This window comes from Cuculus canorus, chromosome 10, assembly GCF_017976375.1.
Source record: "Cuculus canorus isolate bCucCan1 chromosome 10, bCucCan1.pri, whole genome shotgun sequence".
Classification (NCBI taxonomy): domain Eukaryota; kingdom Metazoa; phylum Chordata; class Aves; order Cuculiformes; family Cuculidae; genus Cuculus; species Cuculus canorus.
In genome coordinates, this window is record NC_071410.1 from 13,551,976 (window position 1) to 13,575,411 (window position 23,436).

Consider the following 23,436-nt stretch of genomic DNA (forward strand, 5'->3'; position numbering starts at 1 on the left):
CAACAGGCCACTTTTATAAAGAGTTTATTTCTTTTTAATCTTAAATGAATTAGCCCTTCTGGCATCGGCATCGCCAATTATTTCACTTCTCCGTTTTTCCTTCCAAGCTTGGGCTGCTGGGATGCCTCTGGTCGTTAATGGCCATGGATGGATCAGCTCTGCTGTCCCGTGGTTTCTACCCCTCCTCCTCGCCCCGCGCTCTCTTCAGGAGGCCCTGCTCAGCACTGCCTGAGCGCTGCCGCCCTCAGCCGCCAGCCTCCCCTCCCTCCCGCGGCCAGGACTACAACTCCCGGCAGGCACCGCGCCCTCCCACGGACTACAACTCCCGGCCACTCGCGGGACGAGGTGTGCGCCGGGAGATCATGTGATCGTGAGGGACGGGGGGGGTCCTGCGGTCACGTGATCCGCTGAGGCGGGCGCCGGGTGGTCACGTGACCGGGCGAGGCGGGGAGAACCGGGCGGTGCGCTGGGGACCGCGGTGAGTGTCCGCGGGGCCGGGAGGGCAGCGGGGCCGCCTCGGCGGGGTCCGCTCCTGCGCACGCATCCCCGACCCTTCCCCGAGCGGGAGAGCCCGGTCTCCCCCGTGCTGCGCCCCGGCGGGGGCTGCTGCCGGCCCTGGCCTGCCCTCCGGCCCGGCCCCTTGCCCTCGGGGCGCGGCTCGTGGGCCCGTTCGCCTCCCCGGGAGCGGCCTCGGAGGGCCCCGTGCTGCCTTGCCGTCAGAGCTCGGCGGAGGCACCTTTGAACCCCAGTTTGTACTTTCCCTGTGAAAAGAAATTCTCTCCTGTGTTATGAACACACGTCCCGAGTGCTCTGGATTCGCTTCCAGACTTTTAAAGCACTGTAGTATTCCTTCCTGACTGGCTTAAATGTTGTGAGCCGTGCGACTCTTTCCAGTGTTCACGGCTGAAAAGCTGAAATCTTCCCTTTCGGAGCAAACTTCTTTAGTTGATTTAAAGCAAGAAATGACTTTTGAGGAAGACGGACTGTTTCTGCTTGCTGGTCTTTGCACTGTAGCAGCCAAAAAGCATAATTCCTACTGCGTGCTATTGGTGTTTTTTTGGTTGGTTGATTTGGATTTTATGGGTTTTTTTCAGATGTACATATAATAAGAGGATAAGAAGTGTGTTAGCTTTTTTGTTTTTCACAGAAAGCTGTTTTTTTCTGGTACTGTAGAAAGCAACGTGGGTAAATTCAGTTTTAAAGTTGTGTAGATGTTAAGTGTTGTGTAGCTGGCCTGTAGATTGACTTGTCATGATAGGTACTAATCAAAACTACATTTGTTTAGAAAGTACCCTGACTCTGCTGCATAATACCTGGTTTGGAGCATTATTGTGCTCATTGATGGCTGTTAGTCATGTATTTGTTTATAATTAACAAGATTTGAAGGGCAGATATCTCATGGTAGAGCAAACTCTAGTATTCCTGGTATGTAGAGTTACAGTGTTAACTAGCAGTAGTTAATTTAGAATGCAAGACTGATTTAAAGAGAAGTTAGCTGTGAATCTTTAATATTGTGTGTGTTCTTTTAAAGGAGACAATACCCTAATTTTCCTAAGAACTTGAACTAGGTAAAACCAAATTTTGTTTCACGGTCTTTACCTTCTGATTTCACGAAGTTACATGACAGCTTTCATATGAAAGTCATTCCTAAATATATTAGGGGACAAAAACTAATGAATGGCAGCCTTCTTTGGGAAGGGATGAGAGAGGAAATATTTATCTGTGTGCAGAAAGAGGCCCAAACATGTATGGGGAACATAAGCGGATTTCAAAGTCTGCATAAGATTTACATCTTGGAAACATTTCAAAACCATATCTTAAAAGTTTTAGGAGAGACAGTTCTTCTCAGTTCCAAATAATTAGTGCTAAACCTCCTGAGACAACGTAAAAAGAAGTAGTAGCTTGTTTTCTTTCTCCAAAATGTTTTTAGTAGCAACTATTTTGGAGTTTTGCTTACTTTCTGAAGTTTTTTAAAAAAAATACTGTCAATTGAAATATTCTGGCAGTACTAACAGTGTCTTCCTACCTGTTCCATTTCTGTCGAGGCCAGCTACAGCACGCAAGTCAAATGTCATTTGAAAGCTGAAGGAATGAACACACTGTTATCCTCTCATCTCAAGTGGGCATCTATATGTTTTCTACAACTGAAATGATTTATTAAACCTGGAGGCTTCTGAGCAAGATAAAACAAAAGTAAGTGTTTCCAAGTGGACTGAGTTACACTTTTGTGTAAGATGAGGGGGGGGGTTCAACAAAATCTAAGTAGTTGGTGCACAGCCTCTTTGCTGGGTTGTTGTGTACAGTGAATGGAAAGGCTGTGTGCCAGAGACTTAGTGTGATGTGACTGGACCCGTTAATGCCGAACATGCGTAGGTGGATGTGGCGTACAGAAGTATCATACTTTCTGTGCCCAGCAAAGTATCTGCCTGTTACTTTAAGGAGAGCACACACCAAAGGATGGTGCTGTTCCATGAAAGACTTCGGCAGGAAAGTCCCAGTCTCCCCCTTCTTAGGGATCAAAGCAAAGAATGGTTTGTGGATGACTTCATCATAGTCCTCAATTTAGTTCTTTTTAAACAGGTACAAACTCAGAATTATACTTTCTTCATGGTATTATGCCTATTCAGAGAAGCAATTCATGTAGTGGAAGAAGCAGATCAAAGGGGATGGGTCTGACGCATCCGTTGTACATGTTCTAGAAGGAAAGTTGGAGGAAGGCCAGAATAGGGGATGTCGTTTTAACTATTACAGTGTCATTTTTTTTATACGGTGTATCATTATATAAGAGATATGATTTTCATTTCTCTTGTGGAATTATCAGTTAAATCTTTAGCAATAGAACTACAGTGGCCTATGGGGATATCTTTCAAGAAGAATGAGCAGAGAGCAGCTGAGGGCTTTCTTAATAGAAAACTTTCAAGCTATATTTTCTATCCCATAGGCTTTCCTGTCAACCGCATCAGCTTTTGACAATGTGGGAGGTATGTATTCCCTGCAGGGGATGCAGAGTAGAGAAAATAGGCTGGGTGGGTTTAGAAAGCCACAGATCAGCCTTCAGGCATAGGTTTCCTACAGATGTAAAGCTGATTCTAGAGGTAATGTGAAAAATGGTTCCTAAAAAAACCCACTCGCTTCTGTCATGCCACCTAATCTAGCTACATTTAACAGCTACGTGCTGTACAGGGATACACGCAAGGAGGGAAAGCTACTGCTCTCTTTGATCCACTCACAGGACCTGAGCTTCTGCTTTAGAGTTCAGTTACCAGAGTAAATATTAAGGAAAAGTCAGGAAAAAATATGATTTCGGCAAGAAAGATATTACGCATGGAACAAATACAGGAGAAGCAATAAGCAAGTACAAGTGTGTAGAAATAATTGTTAGCATGTTACAAGGGATAGAACTCTGACAATGGCTAGAAAACAGGTCTTAGCAAATAGTTATATTACCTCTGGGGTGGGTGCTGCTATTCCTTGTTACTGTGATACGAAGCATGAGAAATATCTAACTAACAGATCAGAGTCCATCAGCAGATAAGTTACTTAATGTCCATAATAGTATGCATCCTACTGTATTCTCTCTCAGTGAGAGAGCTTGTATTTCCTTTAGAAGAAAGTTAGCCAGGATAGAAGCTAGGGGATGTCACCCAAAGCTACATTTTCAATATAATTTGAAAGGAGGAAGCAATTGGGTTGATAATTAGAAAAAGCAGTGTTACAATCTTTTATGTTAGGTCTTGTTGGATGTTGTGATTTACTTTGAAAATAGAGTGAAAGTCAAATTCCCTGAGAAGTTAAGAAAGCAAAAGAAAACCTTAAAATGGAGACAGGAGAAACATCAGTCAAGACACAACTGAATATTTTTTTTGCTCCCTCCAGCTATTGCTTGTTCAGTACCTGGCTTCCACGTACAAGCTACAAGCGTTTTTTTTAAAGAAACATATTCACAGAAGTTCATAGGATCTGGGGGTGCTGAGAAAATACTTGCCAAACTTTCTGCCAGGCTGTCACTACTCGCTGTGATTTGTAAAACTTGATTGTCAGGGTGTTATTTTTTGTTAGTGCAAGGTCTTCCTTCTGATATCTTCAAAACTACCTGGTATAGTGAGCCTATAAAATAGGAGTGGCCAGGCAACTGGCACGCTTCTAATTTATTTGCTGAATTAGCATTCACTTGACTGTTGGGAAGTTCTGTTTTTTTGCGCTTGTTCGTATTGGGGACATTGTTTGGGGACAATGACTTGTCCTTTCAAATACAGAGCACATCAGGGAACAAGAGTGCTTTTTCAGGGAGAGCGAGCGTTTCTGATTCTTCACAAACAACTCGAGTTGTATGGCTTGCTGTTCACAGTCATGCAAAACTGACAACCTGAGGGATTGTGGAGTGTATTTGTCTTAGAGATAGGAAGCCTGGTGAATAATTGGTATGTGGCAAATGGGTAGCTCCAGGTGGCAATTTTTTTGTAAGGGATACTTTTTTTTTTGGATACAGGAATTTTTTATAATGCATTACTGATGATTTGGTTAACTGACTGGGAAATGTCAGCGCAGAAGGGCAAATACTGGTATGCATTCTACATGCACAGACTCCCATTGAGGTTTGTGCTGCTAGTGTGCTTTATGTGTTCTAGTTATGATGTGAACTGAGGCAGCTTTCAAAGACTTGAAAGCTTATATGGTTTCATTAGATTAAATGTTCGTTTACTAGTGTTAAAGATGCTGATGCTTATTTCACTGTCTCTCTGATATGATAACTTAGCTGCTGTTGTTGGCTTGACCCTTCAGGACTGTTGCTTTTCCATATTTTTTTAACGCATTTCTGTTCCTTTCTGCTTAATACTTAGAAGAAAAAAAGAATTTCCCTCTTACTTCATGGTTGTCTTAGCCTAATGTTGCTACTATCTTAGAAATTCCTAGAGTTCTGCTCTATTCTGTATGTTATTTCTGAATCTCTGAATGTTTGAATTATGTGTTATCTCTTCTGTGCAGTTGTGGGTGTTGACGGATGTGGTTTTGTTTTTAGGACTTCATATTTTATGCTTTTATTTTTATTACGGGAAACATTGCAATATATTCATACTGGCTGTGTAGGCTTTTACTGTACAGAACAAAACTACAAGATTTGTGCAACGCCAGGGTGCGTTGTCATTATAAACCTGCTGTTTCATTTTTTGCATCTTCTGTTTAGATCAGTGTGCAAGCAGCTTTTTCTGTTTACCCACGCTAACTTACACTTACACCTCAAACAGAGGGAAACATTGTTTGCTAATATAATACTATTTTTCTTCTCTTTGAAATAATTCCATATTTGGTATCAGGTCTAACTATGAAAATATAATTTTTAGCTAGACTGACGGATGCCTTTCAGGTCTTGAATAATTGACCCAGTGTGATGATGACTTCCAAGTGTCATAATTGTCCAATTGTAACTGTATCCCTTTTTAAGAGTGCTCTCATTGTTTTCTGAACTACTATGTCAGCAAATGAAAGGGCTTAGTAAATTTTGTAACTATTTTTAAGAGAGACCTTGGAGAAGCACCGACTTTTTTCATTCTTGCATAAATCATCATCTGGAGCAGATAGAACTTCGGTGTTATCCTGTGTCATGCTTACTGGTGTGTGACAGAAATTTTGATTCTCAGATATTTGTTGTATTAGTCTTTTGGCAGATGCAGGTAATGTTGTGTTTGGGCGCAAACTAGTTTTTTATAGAGATTTTGGGTTGTCACAAGCATGGCTCAGTTATACAATAGTTACAAACTATTTAGTGTGATTCAGTGTTATTCTAATATGAAGATGAAGGCTTAAAAGGACCAGTAAAATGTCAAATGAGCTTTAGTTTGTCCCTGGATCATAAACAATGGGAACTAGTTTCACCAGGCTGTTGTCAATCTAAACACAGCTTATAAGAGTTCTTGCTGGTCTTTCCAAGCTGTACCGCACACACCCCCTAACCTCTTGGCAACGAAGAACTTTAAGGGAAGAGTAGCTGGTCATTTCAGGCTTCTTAACCTTCAAAAGTTTATTTACACGTTTTAAGGTCCAGTTAGATTTCCTGTGTGGGCTTACGCTTGCATCTGTCAGCATTTATTCGTAAAGAGCACGTAGGATCCTTGAATTGAACTCTCAAAATTTGGTGTTCAGGGCCTACCCTTTAAAATGTTGCTGTGCCTCCATTCCCATGAATCCTAGGAAACACAAGTATAAATATCTTAAATGAAAATACAAATGCCAAATAGTTTAATTGTTATTGTAAGATCATTGGAGCCTGCATTTCTTGGTAGTGTTGCTAAATTAGGTTCTGGTAACTTTAACAAAGCTTTGTTTATTAGTTCAGGTTAAATCCAGTAAGATCACTTTGTCTCCTTGCTATTCTAGATTCAGGGAAGAATGTTAAACTGTTTGTAACTGCAGAACATCATAAACAAAGTTGTCTGATTTGTTTAAATATCCAGAGTAATTGTACTTCTGTTCAACCGCAGACAAGTGTGAGGTTTGTATGGTTTTCAGTGTTTGTGCAAGTACAGAAGTACACGTGGGTGATAGTGGGGAATAAAATGTGTTTGCAGTGGAAAACTACTTGCAAGACTTTTTTCCCTGTGTGGAAGAACTACTGCTGCTCTGTGATAATGAGAAAGTTGTAGCTATATAAAGACTATGATAGAGTATGTTTTTCAATTATTCATGGCATTATTACTTTGGGATGTTGCCAGAAGCTGCTTCTACAATTTGACAAAAGAAGGAATAATATTATAAAAGGAAATATTTCATGTTCATTTTAAATGTTTTTAAAAACTTGCTTGCTCTTTTAATGTAGAGTCTACTTCTTTATGGGTGTGTCCTCGTTTAATGGGTACTTTTAAATGAGGACTCAATCTTGTCTGTTGCCTGAAGAATACCTGAAGTCCCTTACAAACTGGTCTCTGATTCAACCCCTTGCTCAAATCAGGACCAGACCCATTTCTCAAGGCTTTATTCAATTGGATCTTAAATCCCTCTCAAGATGGCAACCTCCTTGGGCCCTCTTTTCACTCCTGACTGCCCATATGGTGCAAAACTAGGCATTTTCTTTCCCTAAATCAAGCTGGAATCTAGTTTGTTTTGGTTCCTGTTGTGTCGTATCCTGTCATCACTCACCACGTTGAGGACCCTGACTCTCTGTCTTCTCAGTAACCACCTTGAAGGTAGTGGTGGGCAGCTGTGAGGTCCTACTGAAGCTGTCTTTTCTTCAGGCTGAACGATTCCCAGCTCACTCAACCTCTCATTATAGGGCAGGCGCTCCAGGTCTTGGTCCTCTTGATGACCCTGTGCCAAACTAGCAGCAGTTTGTCTGTGCCTGTCTTGTACTGGCGTCCAAAAGTGAATATGATTCTAAATATTATCTCATGGGTGTATTGTAATATAAAGTTTAATTACTTCATCATAGTTTACTTACAGAAATCGGGAAAATGTGGGTGGTTATAAATGTGCTTATTAGTACTTGGTTTTTTTAAAGTGTGATTGGATTTCAAAGCAACATTTAGGTAGCTTTTAAAGAATTCTTCTACTTACATACTGGTGGAATCACTTGCATTAATTCAGTGAGAATGTTTGATGGATTTAAAAAAAATAAATCAAATAGATAACACCTTGCCTTCAATACATTTATTCAACTTAATTAGCTCTCAATAAGTCTAATTTGCATGATTAAAGTGTTGAAAATGAAACAGAGTAGTTGGTTGTAATTCTGCAGTGAAATATTCTATAGAAATTGGAGTTGGGGAATTCATCCTCACTGTAGAGCATGCTTAAAGAAATTGGTCTCACGGAGAGCTGGGGGAATTTTACCCAAGGTAAGCTTACATACACAGAAATGCACACACGAAACAATATGCTGCCAAAGCTGCACAGACACCTTGTTTGTTGGAAGTGGCCTTGTAGGGTGGCAGCATCGAGGCAAGCTAAGCTCTGTCCCACTTCATTGTCAGGTTCTACAGAGAGAAACTTCTCTGAAGATCTGAAAGAATCACTGCTTCTTCTGTTTGATTTACACTGAGATTTGGAAAAGTTACAGTTAGCATTCTGGAGTCTATTGATTATTTCTGAATTGCAACTCACCTCATGTATTGCTACAGTTCAACCAAAACTTTGTGAATGTGCAGTAAGGGAGGAAATAATACAGAAAGCAAAGGAGGAAACTGAAGGCTTTTAAAATGTTTCATGCTGTTCTCTATGCGAGCAGTGGTGCACTGTGGTTAGAAGTAGAGTTGAAAGGCTTAAGGAATGTCCAAACGAGCTTTTGTTCTTGGGAGCTTGGGCAGTGGGTTGACACTGAGGTGAGTGTCTGGGATCCTGGGTGGGCTCGAATGACCTCTGTTGAAGCTTGTCCTTCGGTGGCTTTGCTGGTGGAGTAGCCGTAGTTGTAGGATCAACAGCTGGTGTGGGTGTGCCTGTGTACCTGCCACAGTGAAAATTTCCATTTAGCAGTGCAAATCTATTGAGGGTTGCAACATCTTTTTAAAAATCACTTTTCTAGGGCTTGTTTATGTTCGCTTGTCTCTCATGGTTGGTGCAGCCTTAGTTTAAATTTATGTGAGCTCTAGTTAAAACCACTTTCTGTGCTAACATAGAAAAACTGGGACTGCTGTGCCTTTGTCTCTTTCTCTCACCTGGTGTTTCTCATTTAAAATGTGAACAGAAACCACTTCATATGGAAAACATTTTAAAACAAGCTTCTGAGTAAATTTACCTTTAAACTTCATAAATATCTGGTTATTAGAAAACATAAACTTCTGTAGATTAAGGAAAGTCATCTGATCAAACATTAGCTGTTCACATAGCAATATAGAAAAAGTTAAATCTACCTCACGTTTTATAGCATGTAAGATACTGCAAGGAAGGAAAACCCAAAAATATCTTCTCTTAATCTTAGTCAAAACACTAGTTTCCAGTGTTGCAATAGTGGAGGGTAGTTTGAAAGAACAATGATTTAATGTTGCTCATGGCTTTTCACTTAAATTGTTGGCATTTGGCTAAAATTAGTTCAGTGTTTGTAGAAAGCTGAGACTGCCAGAGACCCAGAAAGGAAGTAATACCCCTGTGTGACAGGGTCACACAGGCTCTGCAGCATTCAAAAGCATTTTTCTGCATTTTTCTTCACTTTTCAACTTAATGAGGCTGATTTTTCTACTGATAAGCTGTACCACTGAATGTTACAGTTTTAAACACAATGTCAGGTTTCCTATGTTTCCTTTATGAAACATTGCACACATTTTTAAAAAGACTAGAAAAAATGACCCTAGGAGCTACTGACCTGTCAGCCTCACCTTGTGCCTGGGAAGGTCGTGGAAGAGATCTTCCTAGAAGCCGTGCTGAGGCACGTGGAGGACATGGAGGTGATTAGAGACAGCCAGCATGGTTGCTTCAAAGGGAGGTCCTGCCTGACCAACCTGGTGGCCTTCTATCATGGGCTGACTATATCAGTGGTCAAGGAAAGAGCTACAGATGTCATATATCTGGACTTCTGTAAGGCCTCTGACACAGAACCCCTACAATGTCCTTCTCCTGCATTGGAGAGAGATAGATTTGATGGGTGAGCTGTTCGGTGTGTGAGGAATTGGTTGGATGGTTGTTGCTTCCAGAGGGTAGCAGTCAAAGGCTTAATGCCCAAATGGAAATCAGTGACAAGTGTGTCCCTCAGGGGTCCGTACTGGGACCAGTACTGTTTAATGTCTTCATCATTGACATGGACAGAGGGATCAAGTGCCCCCTCAGCAGGTTTGCGGATGACACTGAGCTGAGCGGTGTGGCTGACACTCATGAGGGACAGGATGCCATCTAGAGGGACCTGGATGAGTTTGAGGTTCAGCAAGGCCAAGTCCTGCATTTGGGTTGAGGCAACCCCCACTATCAACACAGTCTGGGGTTTGAAGGAGTTGAGAGCAGCCCTGCTAAGAAGGACTTGGGGGTAATGGTGGATGAAAAGCTGGACATGAGCTCACAACATGCACTCACAGCCTGTTAGGCCAACCATATCCTGGGCTACATCACCAGCAGCACGGCCAACAAGTCAAGCAAAGTGATTCCGCTACTCAGCTCTGCTCTAGTGAGACCCTGCCAGGAAAAGGAGGGCTTATAAGAATGATGGGGATGAACTTTTTAGCAGGGCCTATTGCAACTGGAGATGGGCTGATGGCTTTAAAAGAGAGTGGATTTAGACTGGATAAAAGGAAGAGATTTTTTACAGTGAGGATGGTGTAACACTAGCATGGATTGTCCAGAGAGACAGTAGAAGCCCCGTCCCTGGAAACATTCAAGATGAGGTTGGATGGGGCTCTGAGCAATCTAGTCAAATTGGAGATGCTTCTGTTTGTTCCAGAGGGATTGGACTGGATGGCCATTAAAGGTCCCTTTCAACCCAAACCGTTCTATGATTCTATGAGATATGGAAGTCATGTGCTCTTCAAGGAGGTTACTAATCTGTTAAACTTCAGGTTGTGGTTTTCCACCTTCTTTGTGCACAAACACCTTCCTGTATTATAGTAACTTTAAACGATTTTGGATCTTGCAGTTTAATCTGCCACTGACGCTTGTGTAAGACTGCTGCAGTGTCACTGTGAGCCCACTGTTACGCAGGAGCGTGGGCTGATTTGTCATGGTGCAGCTAGAGGTCTGTGCAAACCTTTTTCAGTGTTGAGAGAGGAGAGAAAGTGCTTATTTAAGGCTACAATGTTTCATCTGTGGGATAGAAACAAAGATTGTGTGATTTGTAATCACGCAGCCCTAAACAAGCAAAACCCCTTCCACTGCTGTGCGATGTAGGATCGGCTTGATGAGGGCCCTTGACTAGTGGAAGGGAACTATAGTTTGATACCAAGTGACTGTTTGGAGTATCTTTGAGTATGAGTGTGTTCTCAGTGTTTGTTCTCTAGAGCTGCCTTGTGCAATGTCAGGCAATAATTAAAATGGTGAATTCTGTATCATGCAATTCTGTCTTTAATGAGTATAATGTAGAAAAAAATAAGATCCTATTCCTTTAAACAGCTCAAGCTGTTCAGACCAGAAGGCTGGACACTCCCCCTTCTGGCCTGCTAACTGAAGTTTTAGTTCAGGAAATGGTATTGCTTTTAAATGTACTGGGGAACTCCTGCTTTTTCCTCTCTCTCCCCCTTCCCCTTCTTTTTTTTTTTTAAAAAAGTTGAAACATTTGGGTATGTTGCCATGCTTGTGATTTTAAGAGCTCTGTGATAATTTTATAGTTTGTTCCTGTTTTCCTAAATGAAAAGTCTTAATACAAATCCTTCAATTAGGTGGCATTTTGTTGCACTCTAATGTGTGTTGACTGAACTAATAATAGTGTTCAAACAGCTGAATTCCAAAATACAGCTTGAGTCAGAATACTCCTTACAATAAGGACCAATCCCAGAGTTAGTAAGGAATTTCTTGTTAGGTTTGCATGCTTTTATATAGTGACCTTCAATTCCAAGGCATTGTGTAATTTTTGTATTTAATAATAACTTGCAAAACATTCTTGGAAGCCCTTGATATTTACCTCTGGGCCTCCAAAGGCAAAAGTCTCTCCGGTAAGTAGTCCACGCAGAATTTTAAGTCTCAAATTTGTGCTTTCTCATCAGATACCCATTATGGCCTCATCATCAACACCTAAATATAATTCAAACTCCTTGGAGAGTTCCTCAGGTAAAAGGGTGAGTCTCACTTTTTTCATGTTTTTCACATCAGAGGTGCCAGAGATTATTTTCTTCTGTATTTGGATAGAAAAATGAATATCTGAGTGAGTTTTTTATTGAATATACATACAAACTGCTAAAGTTCTAATGCAGTTAACTGAGATAGTTTCAATATCTTTCAGAGTAGCTGGATGAAATATTGTCTGTATCAGAAGTTACGAGAACCCCCTTAAAATCAATCCTAATATACTGGCTCTTATCCTTGCTTTCTACAATGAAATATTCTGTGTCATTCTTGAAAATTTGTGGCACTTTGTCTTAGATTCTGTACTGCGGTTGATATATGATATCTAGTTATGTTTGGCTGGCTTAGTTTTAAAATGTTCATCTATAATGGGAAATATATCAAAGCAATCTAAATGGCATTCCCCTCTGCTTTTTGATGCTGCGTGGCTGAAGAAAATGTAACCTGTGTGCAAGAAAAGAAACAAAGGTTTTATTTAGCTTTTTATATGTTTCTTCAAAACCAAAGATTATTTTCTCTTTATCATTCTTAAAAACTACTGAACATGGGAAAGTCATAAATGAGTGGATTGTATGTAATAATCCTGAGTACATTGCTTAAGTGATTTCAGTTGATTTGTTCTTCCAAGCCCAGCATACTTGGAAAATCAAATGCTCAAAACTTTCAGAGAACTTATGGTATAGAAATTTAGTTCCAATTTAATGCACATATAGTTAACTGTTCTTTTAGGAGAAAGACTAAAACATGCTATGTTTCAGATCTGTTCAACCTTTATATGTATAATAGTTGTAGTTTAGGATAGTAGTGTGTGTTCCTGTTTTGGTTCAGTCTGTGGAAAAATCTGTTCTTTCCCATGCAGAAATTACCTTTAATATATTTTAATCTGAGTCTTGAAGGAATTGTGAATAAAATACAATGTCCTGTTGTATTTCTCTCTCTTTAGACTCTAAAAGATGGAACTAACTGGGAACAAAATGAAGAAATACCTCGTCTGCCAGGAGAGACTAGAGTTACAGGTATGAAGTTGTACAGCTGCCTAATTCACAGTGTTTCTAGAGGCTGATGCGTGCATGTATCCTACTGGATTTTTTCATAATTTGAGCTGGGGGCAGGGGTAAATCATGCTAAAATGTAATTCATTTTTTTAAGTGATTGTGATTGGGACTTCTTATCACTTATCACACGGAATTTTTTAAAACTTCAAGATCTTTTATTTCCACACGATAGATCCTCCAATACAAAAAAGTTGTAAATCAAGATGCATCATAATTGTATCTACAGACTAAGTAGCACATGTCTAGGAACAAGAGCCCCTTCAACCTTTTGGAAGTAGAGACTTCTACATGCCACACATTACGTGTTGATATCTTGTACAGTAGTTTGGAACCTTAGCCCAAAATGTGACTATTCTAAGTAGAATTTTATGCTTCCTTGACACAACATGGCATGCACGTCACTACTATGCACTTGTTACCCTTTACATACAGTAATGTAGCACAAGGAAGATTAATGTATTATGAGCAGTTGTTTCGTATGTGGTGGAGGCCCTTCCTGGAATGGAGCCTTTCACTCAGAGAAGTTTGTGTTGAGGTATTGGAATGCAACTGGAAGTTGTCAGTCTTTTATTTGTGAAGCTTCTCCCTGTAACCTGAGGATTGTTAGGTGGATCTGTAAACAAGATTGACTGAGATGAAACCAAAGTGGTGATTCAGAGGAAGTATTTATTTTTTAATGAGGAAAGGCATGAGGGAGAGGGTGTGGGACTAGGAGGAATGTTTGATATGATCCTTACAAAATTGTCAGTGCTTTGGGGCAGCACATTGGAAGGAGGGTGCTTGGTGTAGATGGCAGATCAATAGATTGGGCTGAAGAAGTGAGTGGACAGGGAGAAATAGGTTGTTTGTTGGGCTTCACTTCAATCTTTAATGGCATTGCTTCAGTTAAATCTTTCTTGTTTGAATAGTATGTGTTAGTACTTCTATTGTTATTTTTGCTGTCCTTGCTGTATTTGATTGCCTCAAATTGAAATGTAATATTTCTCTTCAGGATGGTGAGTTCCCTAAGCACTTTACAACTTGAACTGCATACTTTAATGCAGAGTTGGTTATGGACTACTGGAAGATGTAATGGTATCAACAGAAGAGTGTATTTGTTCTGGGGCAGTGAATAGACTGGTTCTGTAATCACAGAGAGGACTTAAATCTACTCGCTGTTCTATGTCCTGCCCTCTCCCACATAATGCCAAGAGAAGAACACAGATGTAACTAGGGAAAGCTACTGAGATATACTGGTTTAATTTGAGCAAGTTTAAAACATGAAACTTTCACATTTTTTTAATAATTCAAGTGAATAATATTCAAATTTATTACTCTTTTAAGTCATTCATCTCTTAGTGTCACTTCTGAGTGCATCTGTCTTTATTTTGTTGCTATTTAGCTGATACTGTCCTTAGCTCTGATTTTTTTCTTTTTGCAATCTTTAAGAAATGCTGCATTTCTTACAGACAAGGATGTTATTTATATGTGTCCGTTTAACGGCCCCGTTAAAGGAAGAGTGTACATCACGAACTACAGGCTGTACCTAAGAAGTGTGGAAAATGTGAGTAATATGCTGCAATTACTTCTATGGGATGAATTGGCTTTAAACCCCTCTCCCTTCAACCCTACTACCTTTGATTTGTTATGTGGCCAGTTCATTTGATTTAGTTTTGGCACACATGTAGTTCTGGAATTGTATGGGAGGCTTTTTACTTGAAATGGCCTGTAATGTTTCTAATAACAGTATCATAATTGTGTAATGATTAAATAGTAATTGCCTTTGTGCCACTGAGAAATCTGTATAAGAATTGGAAGTTCTTTAAAGATAAATGTTATGTAGAAGTGAGATTTTTGCCTGGTAAAATTACAGTGTAACCACTTGAACTGAACTGATACCTTTAGCTTTTGTTGTTGGAGCTTTTTTTGATAGTGTTCCTTTTATTCTGTGGTAGATCAAGGGCAGCAACTAATGATACCCAATAGTTCTGAAAATGGCTATCAGTAAACCAAGTTTTTGATTGTCCTTGACTGTAGGAAAATAAATACTTCGATCACTAGAACCTCACATGGGTGAGGGGAGCAGTAGTGTGTTTGCTAAGCAGCAATGTGAAAAAGAATAAAGTATGTTCGTTATCCGTTTCATAACACGTTTGGCTTTTTTTTAAATAACATTTTAGGTCTGTTGAACTGAGGTCTTTCTGGTTGCAGCTAACTCTGCCACTAGTCTCTTTTCATTTGATTCTACTTTATTCTGTGTGTCATATCAATAATGCAGTCTTAGCAAGCAGCGTCAATCAGAGATATGTAGCAGAAGGCATCTTTCAGGATGTCGGGTGATGCAGAGTGACTGTACAGACTCCTTAACATGTTGGAAGGGGAGACTCAAACGCAGAAACACACTTTTTCTTCCTGTACATATTTCATGTCTGCTTTCTGTTCTAGAATGTGTAAGAACATTTTGCTTGACTCTTCTTTTCAGATTAATTATTTCCTTCTCCAAATTTTCCTTGCAGGATCCAGTTGTGGTATTGAATGTTCCATTGGGTGTAATTTCAAGAATAGAAAAAATGGGAGGAGCTTCAAGTAGAGGAGAGAACTCTTACGGATTAGATATAACCTGTAAAGTAAGATTTTCCAACAGTTCAATAGGAAATGAAAACTAGAGGTTGCTTTTTTCACTGCTTACCTATTTATAGGAATGAAAAAACACATGTTCCTTAGCTGAATTTAAAAACTTTTTGGAACTGGATAGAGAAGTAGTTTTTGTATAAAGGGCTATTTAACTATCCTCTCTGCATATGAGCAGAGCGATTGGTCTTCCTTTCTGAATCGCTAATTGACAAGAGGTTTTGCACAGCAGTCTTGTTTTAGGGCATTATTCCTGCATTGATACATTATTTTATTTATTCTAGAAGTAATTTTTTAAAAAATAAACCTAAAATCTTTGAAGAACACCTCAAACAGGGGTTTTATAAGCTGTAAATGCAGTGAAAAAGTTATGTAACAGCCATCTCTGTTTCCTTAGTCTCACAAAAATTATGTTGCCATGAAAAAAGATATCATAGGAGAGTTCCTAGTGGATAATTCAGGATCCTTTATTAGACTCCTTAATGGACTATGTATACATGTTTGATTCTTAGTAGTTAATGTGCAGATTGCTTGTTTTTGGTGTTAGTGATGAGAAGATAACTAGGGACAATATAATCTAGACAGATTACTGGCAAATATTCATTTTGACAACATAGAGTAACTCCCATCCTGCAGACATACAGTAGCCTGTGAGACTTTTTAGTGAATCAGAAACAGTCATTTCTCATGGCTTTATGCCTAAAGCAGCATTTGCTTCACACAGGGTTGGTTCTGCTTTATTTGTAGAGTTCTTATCTCTTCTTCTATTTTGTAGTATAACAAATAAAACTGAACATTCACAACAGTTTGAGCTGTGTTGCAAGCAGATTCTAAATCATATGTAGTGTGTAATATAGCATTTGTACATCAGATAAAAGTATCTTACTGGTTTGATTCTCTCTAAAGATAATGTCTTTGTTTTAGGATATGAGAAATTTACGGTTTGCATTAAAACAAGAAGGGCACAGTAGAAGAGATATATTTGAAGTCCTCACAAAATATGCTTTTCCCCAGTCACATAACTTGGTAAGTTACATCATTTTTACTAGTGAATTGTCTTAATGCAGAATTCTTGCTGATTAACTGTTTCACCTGCTGTTAATATAGTAGGTTATATTAAGTTCAGTATACGAGCATATGAGGCTGCAGCAAGAATTGTATTTCTTTGTCTGAAGTCACATGTTAGTCAATAAGCTACACTCTATAAACATCTAAGTCTTTAAACCTTTATTTCAGAATTTTTGCATTCTGTATTCAAACAGTTTGTAGAATGAAAGTATAAGAAAAAATAAATGCTTTTTCTTAGAATATTTTGTAGTTTTCATGAATAGGTCTTAAAAAATTGCGATTTCTACATTTGGGTAGGTGTGAGGAGTTGTACTCACAAAGAAATCTTGTTGAAGAAGTGAATGTATCTAATTCTAATGGAATTTTATGCATCTTACGATAGAGAATGATTGAAAGCACAACAGGATATATAGGCATCAGATGGGATTTTGTAAGGATGATGGGAAAGAGAGAGCTGTATGTAGAAATACCAAATTATAGAGAAGTTTAGGTCAAAGGGAGCTTCTGGACATCATCTGGTCCAGGCTTCTGTTGCAAGTAGGACCTTAGATTAGGTTATCTAGGGCAACGTCAAGTCTAGTCTTTAATGTTTGCTGCAAGATAGGTTCTGTCATGTCTCTGAGTAATCTCATTCAATATTTAATTGTTCTTATGATGAAGAATTATTTTTTTTCCATACATTAAGGACATGTGTGGATTTGCACGTAGTGAATGTGGATAAATTAAATTGTAACTGACCTAGGAGAGTTCCTTGTGGGATTTTTTTTTTTTAATGGTGTCCAATCCAGCTACAAGAATAACATAGTGATGAGGTGTAGACTTGTATTAGGTTTTGTCACCCAAAAGACCTGATGTCCTCCTGTCATGATGGAATACCCTTCCTGCTTTGTTGTGTCTGTGGAATCCAGTAAAGCTTATCGCCTGATCCAGTGGAAGATGTCCCTGCCCATGGCAGAGGAGTTGGAACTGAATGATCTTTAAGGTCCCTTCCAAGTCAAACCATTCTAGGATTCTGTGGTTGGATAAAAGTTATGCTTAATAGCAAAAGGCTGGGTCCAGGCAGAGGCAATTTTGCCTTCAGATTGAGTAAAGCACAATACTTGGGAAGATAGTGACAATATAGAGAATCACCTTGGTTTTCCCTGTGTTAGTTGGAGGCTGCATGATGACCCATACAGGGAACTGAAAGGCACTAAAGCTAAACAAGGAGAAGAAAAATAAAAGCTTTACCCTGAGTCATTTGCTCAGCTTTGTTAGCCCAGTGTGAGGGTGGGTTGGGGTGTCTATAGGTGGGTATAAATGAAGAAGAATGATGGGATTGCCTCTTGCAGTGGTTTAGAACAAGTTTTCACTGTTTGAGTGTGACAGTGTCCAAGCTGTGCATGCCTGCCTTCTCCTTAGAACATAGGCTAACACTCTGACTGTGCAGCTGGCTTGATCAGAGTGATCGTTATAAAAAGGATGTGCTGTGGCTTCGTATATCAGCTGTGAGGAAGGCAGCCCTCTGCTACTCAAATGAGTGAATGTAGCTTACTTATGCAGCACAAAATATTCTGTTCTCTGAGTTAGTCTTGTACCACTTTTAGTAGTTTAAGGAGACCTGATCTGAAATCAGTATGCATCAGAACCAGTGCAAGAGAGGCATGTGAGTGGTACAGGGAGCAGGCAGGACAGGAAAGAGAGGGATGTTCTAGTTTTAGCAGTGTTAAACTGGTAATTTTGCTCAGACTACCTTGTGGAACCTGCATTCTTGATGTTCAGCTGGTTCAGCAGCACTGATGCTTGTGCAGCTCTGCAGTGGGAAGAATGCGTCATCAGACAAAGATCTAAACCTTTACTGTCCTGATTTTTATCTGTGGTTTTTTTTTTGTGTCAGATTTTTATCTGACTGACTTTTACCTGTAGTGGCACCATATCCTTAGAGGTGATCCTAACCAAGAACATTTAAAGAGGTTTTGCTTCCGTTTCCTTCATAGTATACCACTCTTTGAGAAACGGATGGTAAATGTACCCCAAGACATTATTTCTCAGTAAAGTGTATTTAATTGTTTTCAAGATTTTTCTCCATCGCCATCCCAACAGCAGTATTTGAGACCCTATAATAAATCACAGATCTGTTTGCAGCTTTTCCTCTGGTGCTCCAGCATTCTCCACAAGCTTACTTCCGCAAGCTAATTCTTGATTCTCTCCAGTTTGAGCGTAGGTTGGGTTCAGATCTCCTTGAATCAATAATGTAAAATCTGATTGCTCATCTGAATGACAGCTTAGTTGATATGGAGCAAACAGCTGCTATCCATTATCCTCTGTTGCATTTGCAAACTTGTGCCAATTGAAAGAAAATGATTGCTGAAAGTGTTTTTAAAAAAGTTTTTTAAAAGACAAACTGCCAAACAATAACCACAAAACCTCCAAAATTAAATGTAGTACCCCACAAAATGTAAGATGTATTTAGTCTCTGTAGTTTAGTTTCTGCATAGAAGCTGTTTCCCTTCCTGATCTTATCTTCAAACTACGCATCACGATTTTTATAAGGTTGTTCAGCACCGTAATACCTGCATGATATGGATTTATTTCTGAGCATGATAGCTCTGCAGGAATGTCAGTTTTGATGAGAGATGCTGGGGTCATGCTCTCTGACTTTGACTTCTCCCACTCCTGATGTAGCTTGTTATCCTGGTAATTTCAAATGTCTGAGAGTCAGATTATGCAAATGTTGCTACAGGATTTTAGATGGCAGTGAGGATGCTCTGATGGAGACTTGATTTTTGCAAAAAACATCTTGACTTGAGGCTTCATTCTGAATGACATGTGTCAGTCTTGGTGCAGTGGTGGAGTAAGGTTACCATATTTGCAAATGATCAGAAGTTAATTATTTAAATACTGCAATGTCTGCTGTTAGTTTTTTGATGAACAAGTAAGATGTAACTGACTGAGTTGTAGTAATGGCATATTAAAGGCAAGGATAATGATATCTTTACTTTTAAATACACTGAGAAACTGACAACCTCTTCACTGAATAAAATCTTCGTGATTTGTAATATGTGAAGAGCGTAAACCATTAAGTTAGTAATAGAAAAAACAATTTACTTGTGTGTGTGTGTAACAACTTGTTCTAGTTCTGCTGCTTTCTTCTTTTGTAATCCATGACTGGTCAAATATTTAACAAATTACATAGAAGTTATATACTCGTGTACAAGTGGACCATGTATTTATGTACTCTTATTCCATAAATAGTGTAAATATAGAAGTATTTGTGAATAGACTGTTTGCTAAACTGTGTTGTCAGATTGCAGCTGCTGTCTCCTTTATCTCGCAGAGCTATGTTGCGTTGTGAACAACCAGTGTATCGCGTATTATTTTTTGTGTACAAAATTGTAATGTTAAACTGAACGTTGAAGGCAAGAACTTAGTCTGTAGGAGGACTAATAAAGAGACTCTGTGTATTGAAATTGTGGGTTAGCATCTGCAAGGAAAAACACAGAATTATTTGCACAGTGAAGCATAAAAAGTAGCTTACCAAAAACGTTAGAAGATTTGAAGGCCTTTTTTAAAGCAAAGTGAAGCGGTAGTCTTCTGTGTTTAGACTATGGGTCTGCAGTGGAATCCCTGCTTCCATTTTATGCCAAGAGGTTTTAATTTGCTTTTGCAGAGATCTTGGCTGATGTATTATAAGTCTTGCTTCTCTTTACCAACTACTGGTATTGATAAGTTACAAGTCTTGCACCCCATAAGTTTTCTGAGTGGTGATTTACTGTACTTTTTTTTATTCTTTCTTACCTCTTTGATGCTGTCCTTGATTTCTTCTTTCTATTTCCCATGACAGCTAAAAAGAATTTGAAATTAGTTGATAGACTAATTAGTTGATAGACTAATAGGAATTGGTAGCACTAATCTTCATCAAACTTAGAACAGATGTCAGTACGCTGAAAGTGATAGCAAACTATCCTGCTTTGAGCCCAAGATGTGACATAAAATCAGTAAGCAGTATAACTTACAGTAAATCTATGCTTTATTAGGGTGAGAAAGGGCAATTGTATATTGTTGAATGGAACCATGCTTTGATTGCCAGAGTGGAAGAGGAAGCATCTTTACTTTTTGAAACTGCTTTATAGATTGCTTTGTTTATTTTGTTGTGAGAGATGGGCCTGCGGTAAGGTGGGGCTGTTGCTGTATTTCAGAGTATAGCTTTTAGCCTGGACTGAAGTCTAGGCCATCTTCACAGAATATTTCAAGAAATATCAAGTATTACGTGAAAGGCCATTGGGGATGGTGGGGATGGGATTAAAATCCTTATTCTCTCTTGTACAATAAGACTTTCAGTAATAACCAGATGGACTGTACAGACTGTACACAGTGTGGAAATAGAAATGTGTGGTTATAGATTTTTACAATAATTTAGTAAACTCTTGCAGAAGAAAAGGAATTTTTAGTCTTCAGGTTTTTAGATACTCTTCATTTCTAAAAACTGTTCTTGTTGGAGTATACTTCCAGGGTTTTCTCTGAATTGCTCATATTAAGTCCAAACTTCGCTCCATAAACCTTCACATCCATTGCAGTGTTCTGTTGTTTGTTAGATTTCAGACTTTTACTGGTCCATCCATGCTACTCATGGTCCTTTTTTCTGGAGCAGTATGGAAGAATTTGCACCACCTGGAATGTCGAAAGAACTGATGAATCTTAATTGTCAGCTTTAATAATTGTAGGACTGAAAGCTTTTGTAGCAGGTGTGCTAAAGCTGCTGTAGTTAAACGTTTTAAATAAAACATGCTCTACATAGTCCATCCCATCCTCATGCATAGTAAATTTAACCCCAGTGAAAAGGTGAAAACAAAATACACTTTTCCATCTGATTTCTTGTGGATTATTTTGTGAGTGACATGAGCAGCACAGCTGCCATTTGTTTATTTCTAGTTTGGAGCAGCACCTTCTTTATTTTTATCAGTATGATCTATGCAACAGCTGTCACAGTTCACTCTAATAAGCTCCTGTATTTTACGTACCAAGGCTTAAGCTTGGTAATTTTTAAGGTCTCACTGGGAAATTTGTAGTAAGTAGCAATTTAAATAACATATTCCTGCCTTTGAGACATCTTTTAAGTCATCTGTTAGGATTCCAGTGTTTCTCTTTCCTGTTGTTATAAGATTCTCCTTTGTCTCTGGTTCCTTGGTGAATTCTTAGCATAGTTGCTCTTTGGGATACAGCAAATTCCTCTGGGGAGGAGGGGATGGTTCTTGTGTGTAGCTATTTATTAATAGTTCCGCAAATCAGTTGCATCTACTGCTCTAGACAGTGATATTCCTGTTTTGCTGTATTCCTAGTTTGCAGCTAAAACAACCAACCAAGCTACATCTACTTCTAATGGAATGAGATTTTTTTCTTTCTTTTTCCTTTCTTCATCTCCTTCCATCCCATTTGATAGCAGTTTACGTAGAAGAATGCATAATGTTTACTTATACTGAAGGCCTACCCCTTTAAAAATGGTGAAGACCTTGAGAAAGCACAGCTTGGGAATGCATTGTTTACTTTTGCAGACTTGCCAATGACTGTACTTGCTCTGAAATACTTATATAATCTAAAATTCCAGTTTCTAAAGCTAGTGGGATAAAGTATCTTGTGTGAGCAGTCATGTTCTTTTAAAATACTTCTTGATTTGAAATATATGAGGAAAAAACTCCTGTTGGAGGAATTCCGTTTTGTTTTGATTAGGGCTGTTTACTGTTTAAACCACTGTAGCATACTAGACTGAATAGAATTGCCTTGAGCCGTTAGAGACTGCCTTCATAAGACCTAAAGAAACCTCTGGGTGGATGGTTTGCTTATGAAGCATTGCCTTACCTCTGTACGAGGTCATGGAACCTTAGAACCAGGATTATTTTCTTGCTTCCAGGTTTGCTACGTTTCTGCTTAGTTTAGGTCTACGCCTGAAAAAGTGATGTTGATTTGGGATGTTCAGTTTACATTTAATTTCTTCCTTTAATGTCTTTGAATAGCTAGGAGACTATCAGCTTTTTTTTTTTTTTTTTCTTGTTGCAAGTGAACTGTGATGGGCTCTTGAATGCTTTCTGCTCTGGCTGCTGTTGCTCAGTTAGCTGAACAACACGTTCTCTTCTGTATTTTCTTTTGTTTTTTGAAACAACTCAATTTCATGCTCCAGTTGGCATCCGAAGAATTTGTAAGCCACCAAAATCAATTTTTCCAATGAAGAAGATTCCTAAAATAAACATTACTTTTGTTTTCATCATAAACTGTAAAAACAAACCAAGGAAAAAAGGGGTTGGTTAGGTAATTCTGCCCACTTGGAACTGGTTCGAGGAGAAGGAAAGACAAGCTAAAAAAGGTATGAGGAAATTGTCAGAAACCTGGATGAGCATGTTGTGTTGTATAAATGGGTCTTCAAAGTGAGCAACAAAGCAAAAGAAAAATAGGTAGTGTAACCTGCTAACAACATATTTTTTTTCCTTATTAATGACAACTTTTTAACTTTTGTGGAGTTTTACAGTAAACCCAATTTCTGTTAAAGATCGCTTCAGGACGGGGTGCAGAGAGGAGGCTGCTTCCTAATGGCAATAGCAATTAAAATCTTTTACACTTTCAATTCAACATCTAATATTTTATGTATTAATTGCAGCTGTGCCTATTGGAGAAATTTTAGTGAGAAGGCAGCAGTTTACTTGGTGTGGATATGAAATACATGAAGTAAACCAATAAAAGTACTTTAAAACACGTTAGCCTCCTGACAGTAAAAAACGTAGCAGTTTCAGCTTTGTAATTTTCATTATTTTGTCACTTCTTGTTTTAACTGTTTTTTCATTTTCATTATTTCATTAATAGATCAACATTGTTTATTACTTCTTATGTTTTGCTTTACAGTCTTATAAATATCAGATTTGAATGGAGGGAAGGGAGTCGGCATGGAAAATTCAGTCCTGTTTTGTGGCAGGCATTAGAGTAAAGCTGATGAAGAGCCCTTGTATTTGCCACTTCAGTCAGTTTGGTCTAATCAGCTTCTTTTACA

General features: G+C 38.9%; 1 protein-coding gene across 4 annotated transcripts in view; it reads left to right on the forward strand.

Annotated features, from left to right (window-relative positions):
* The first annotated feature begins 392 nt into the window (after nt 1–392).
* MTM1 (myotubularin 1) overlaps nt 393–23,436 on the forward strand; it is a 39,154-nt gene continuing 16,110 nt past the window's right edge. Inside the window, exons 1-7 of one of the 4 annotated variants that reach the window (XM_054075712.1) lie at nt 393–478; nt 2,051–2,193; nt 11,610–11,681; nt 12,632–12,704; nt 14,192–14,286; nt 15,239–15,349; nt 16,278–16,379. In XM_054075712.1, coding sequence (XP_053931687.1) covers nt 11,619–11,681; nt 12,632–12,704; nt 14,192–14,286; nt 15,239–15,349; nt 16,278–16,379 — 444 coding nt within the window. In that variant the 5' untranslated portion in view covers nt 393–478; nt 2,051–2,193; nt 11,610–11,618. Of the gene's footprint in view, nt 479–2,045; nt 2,194–11,609; nt 11,682–12,631; nt 12,705–14,171; nt 14,287–15,238; nt 15,350–16,277; nt 16,380–23,436 lie in introns of those variants that run through there. The other 3 variants (XM_054075713.1, XM_054075714.1, XM_054075715.1) reach the window with 3 other exon arrangements.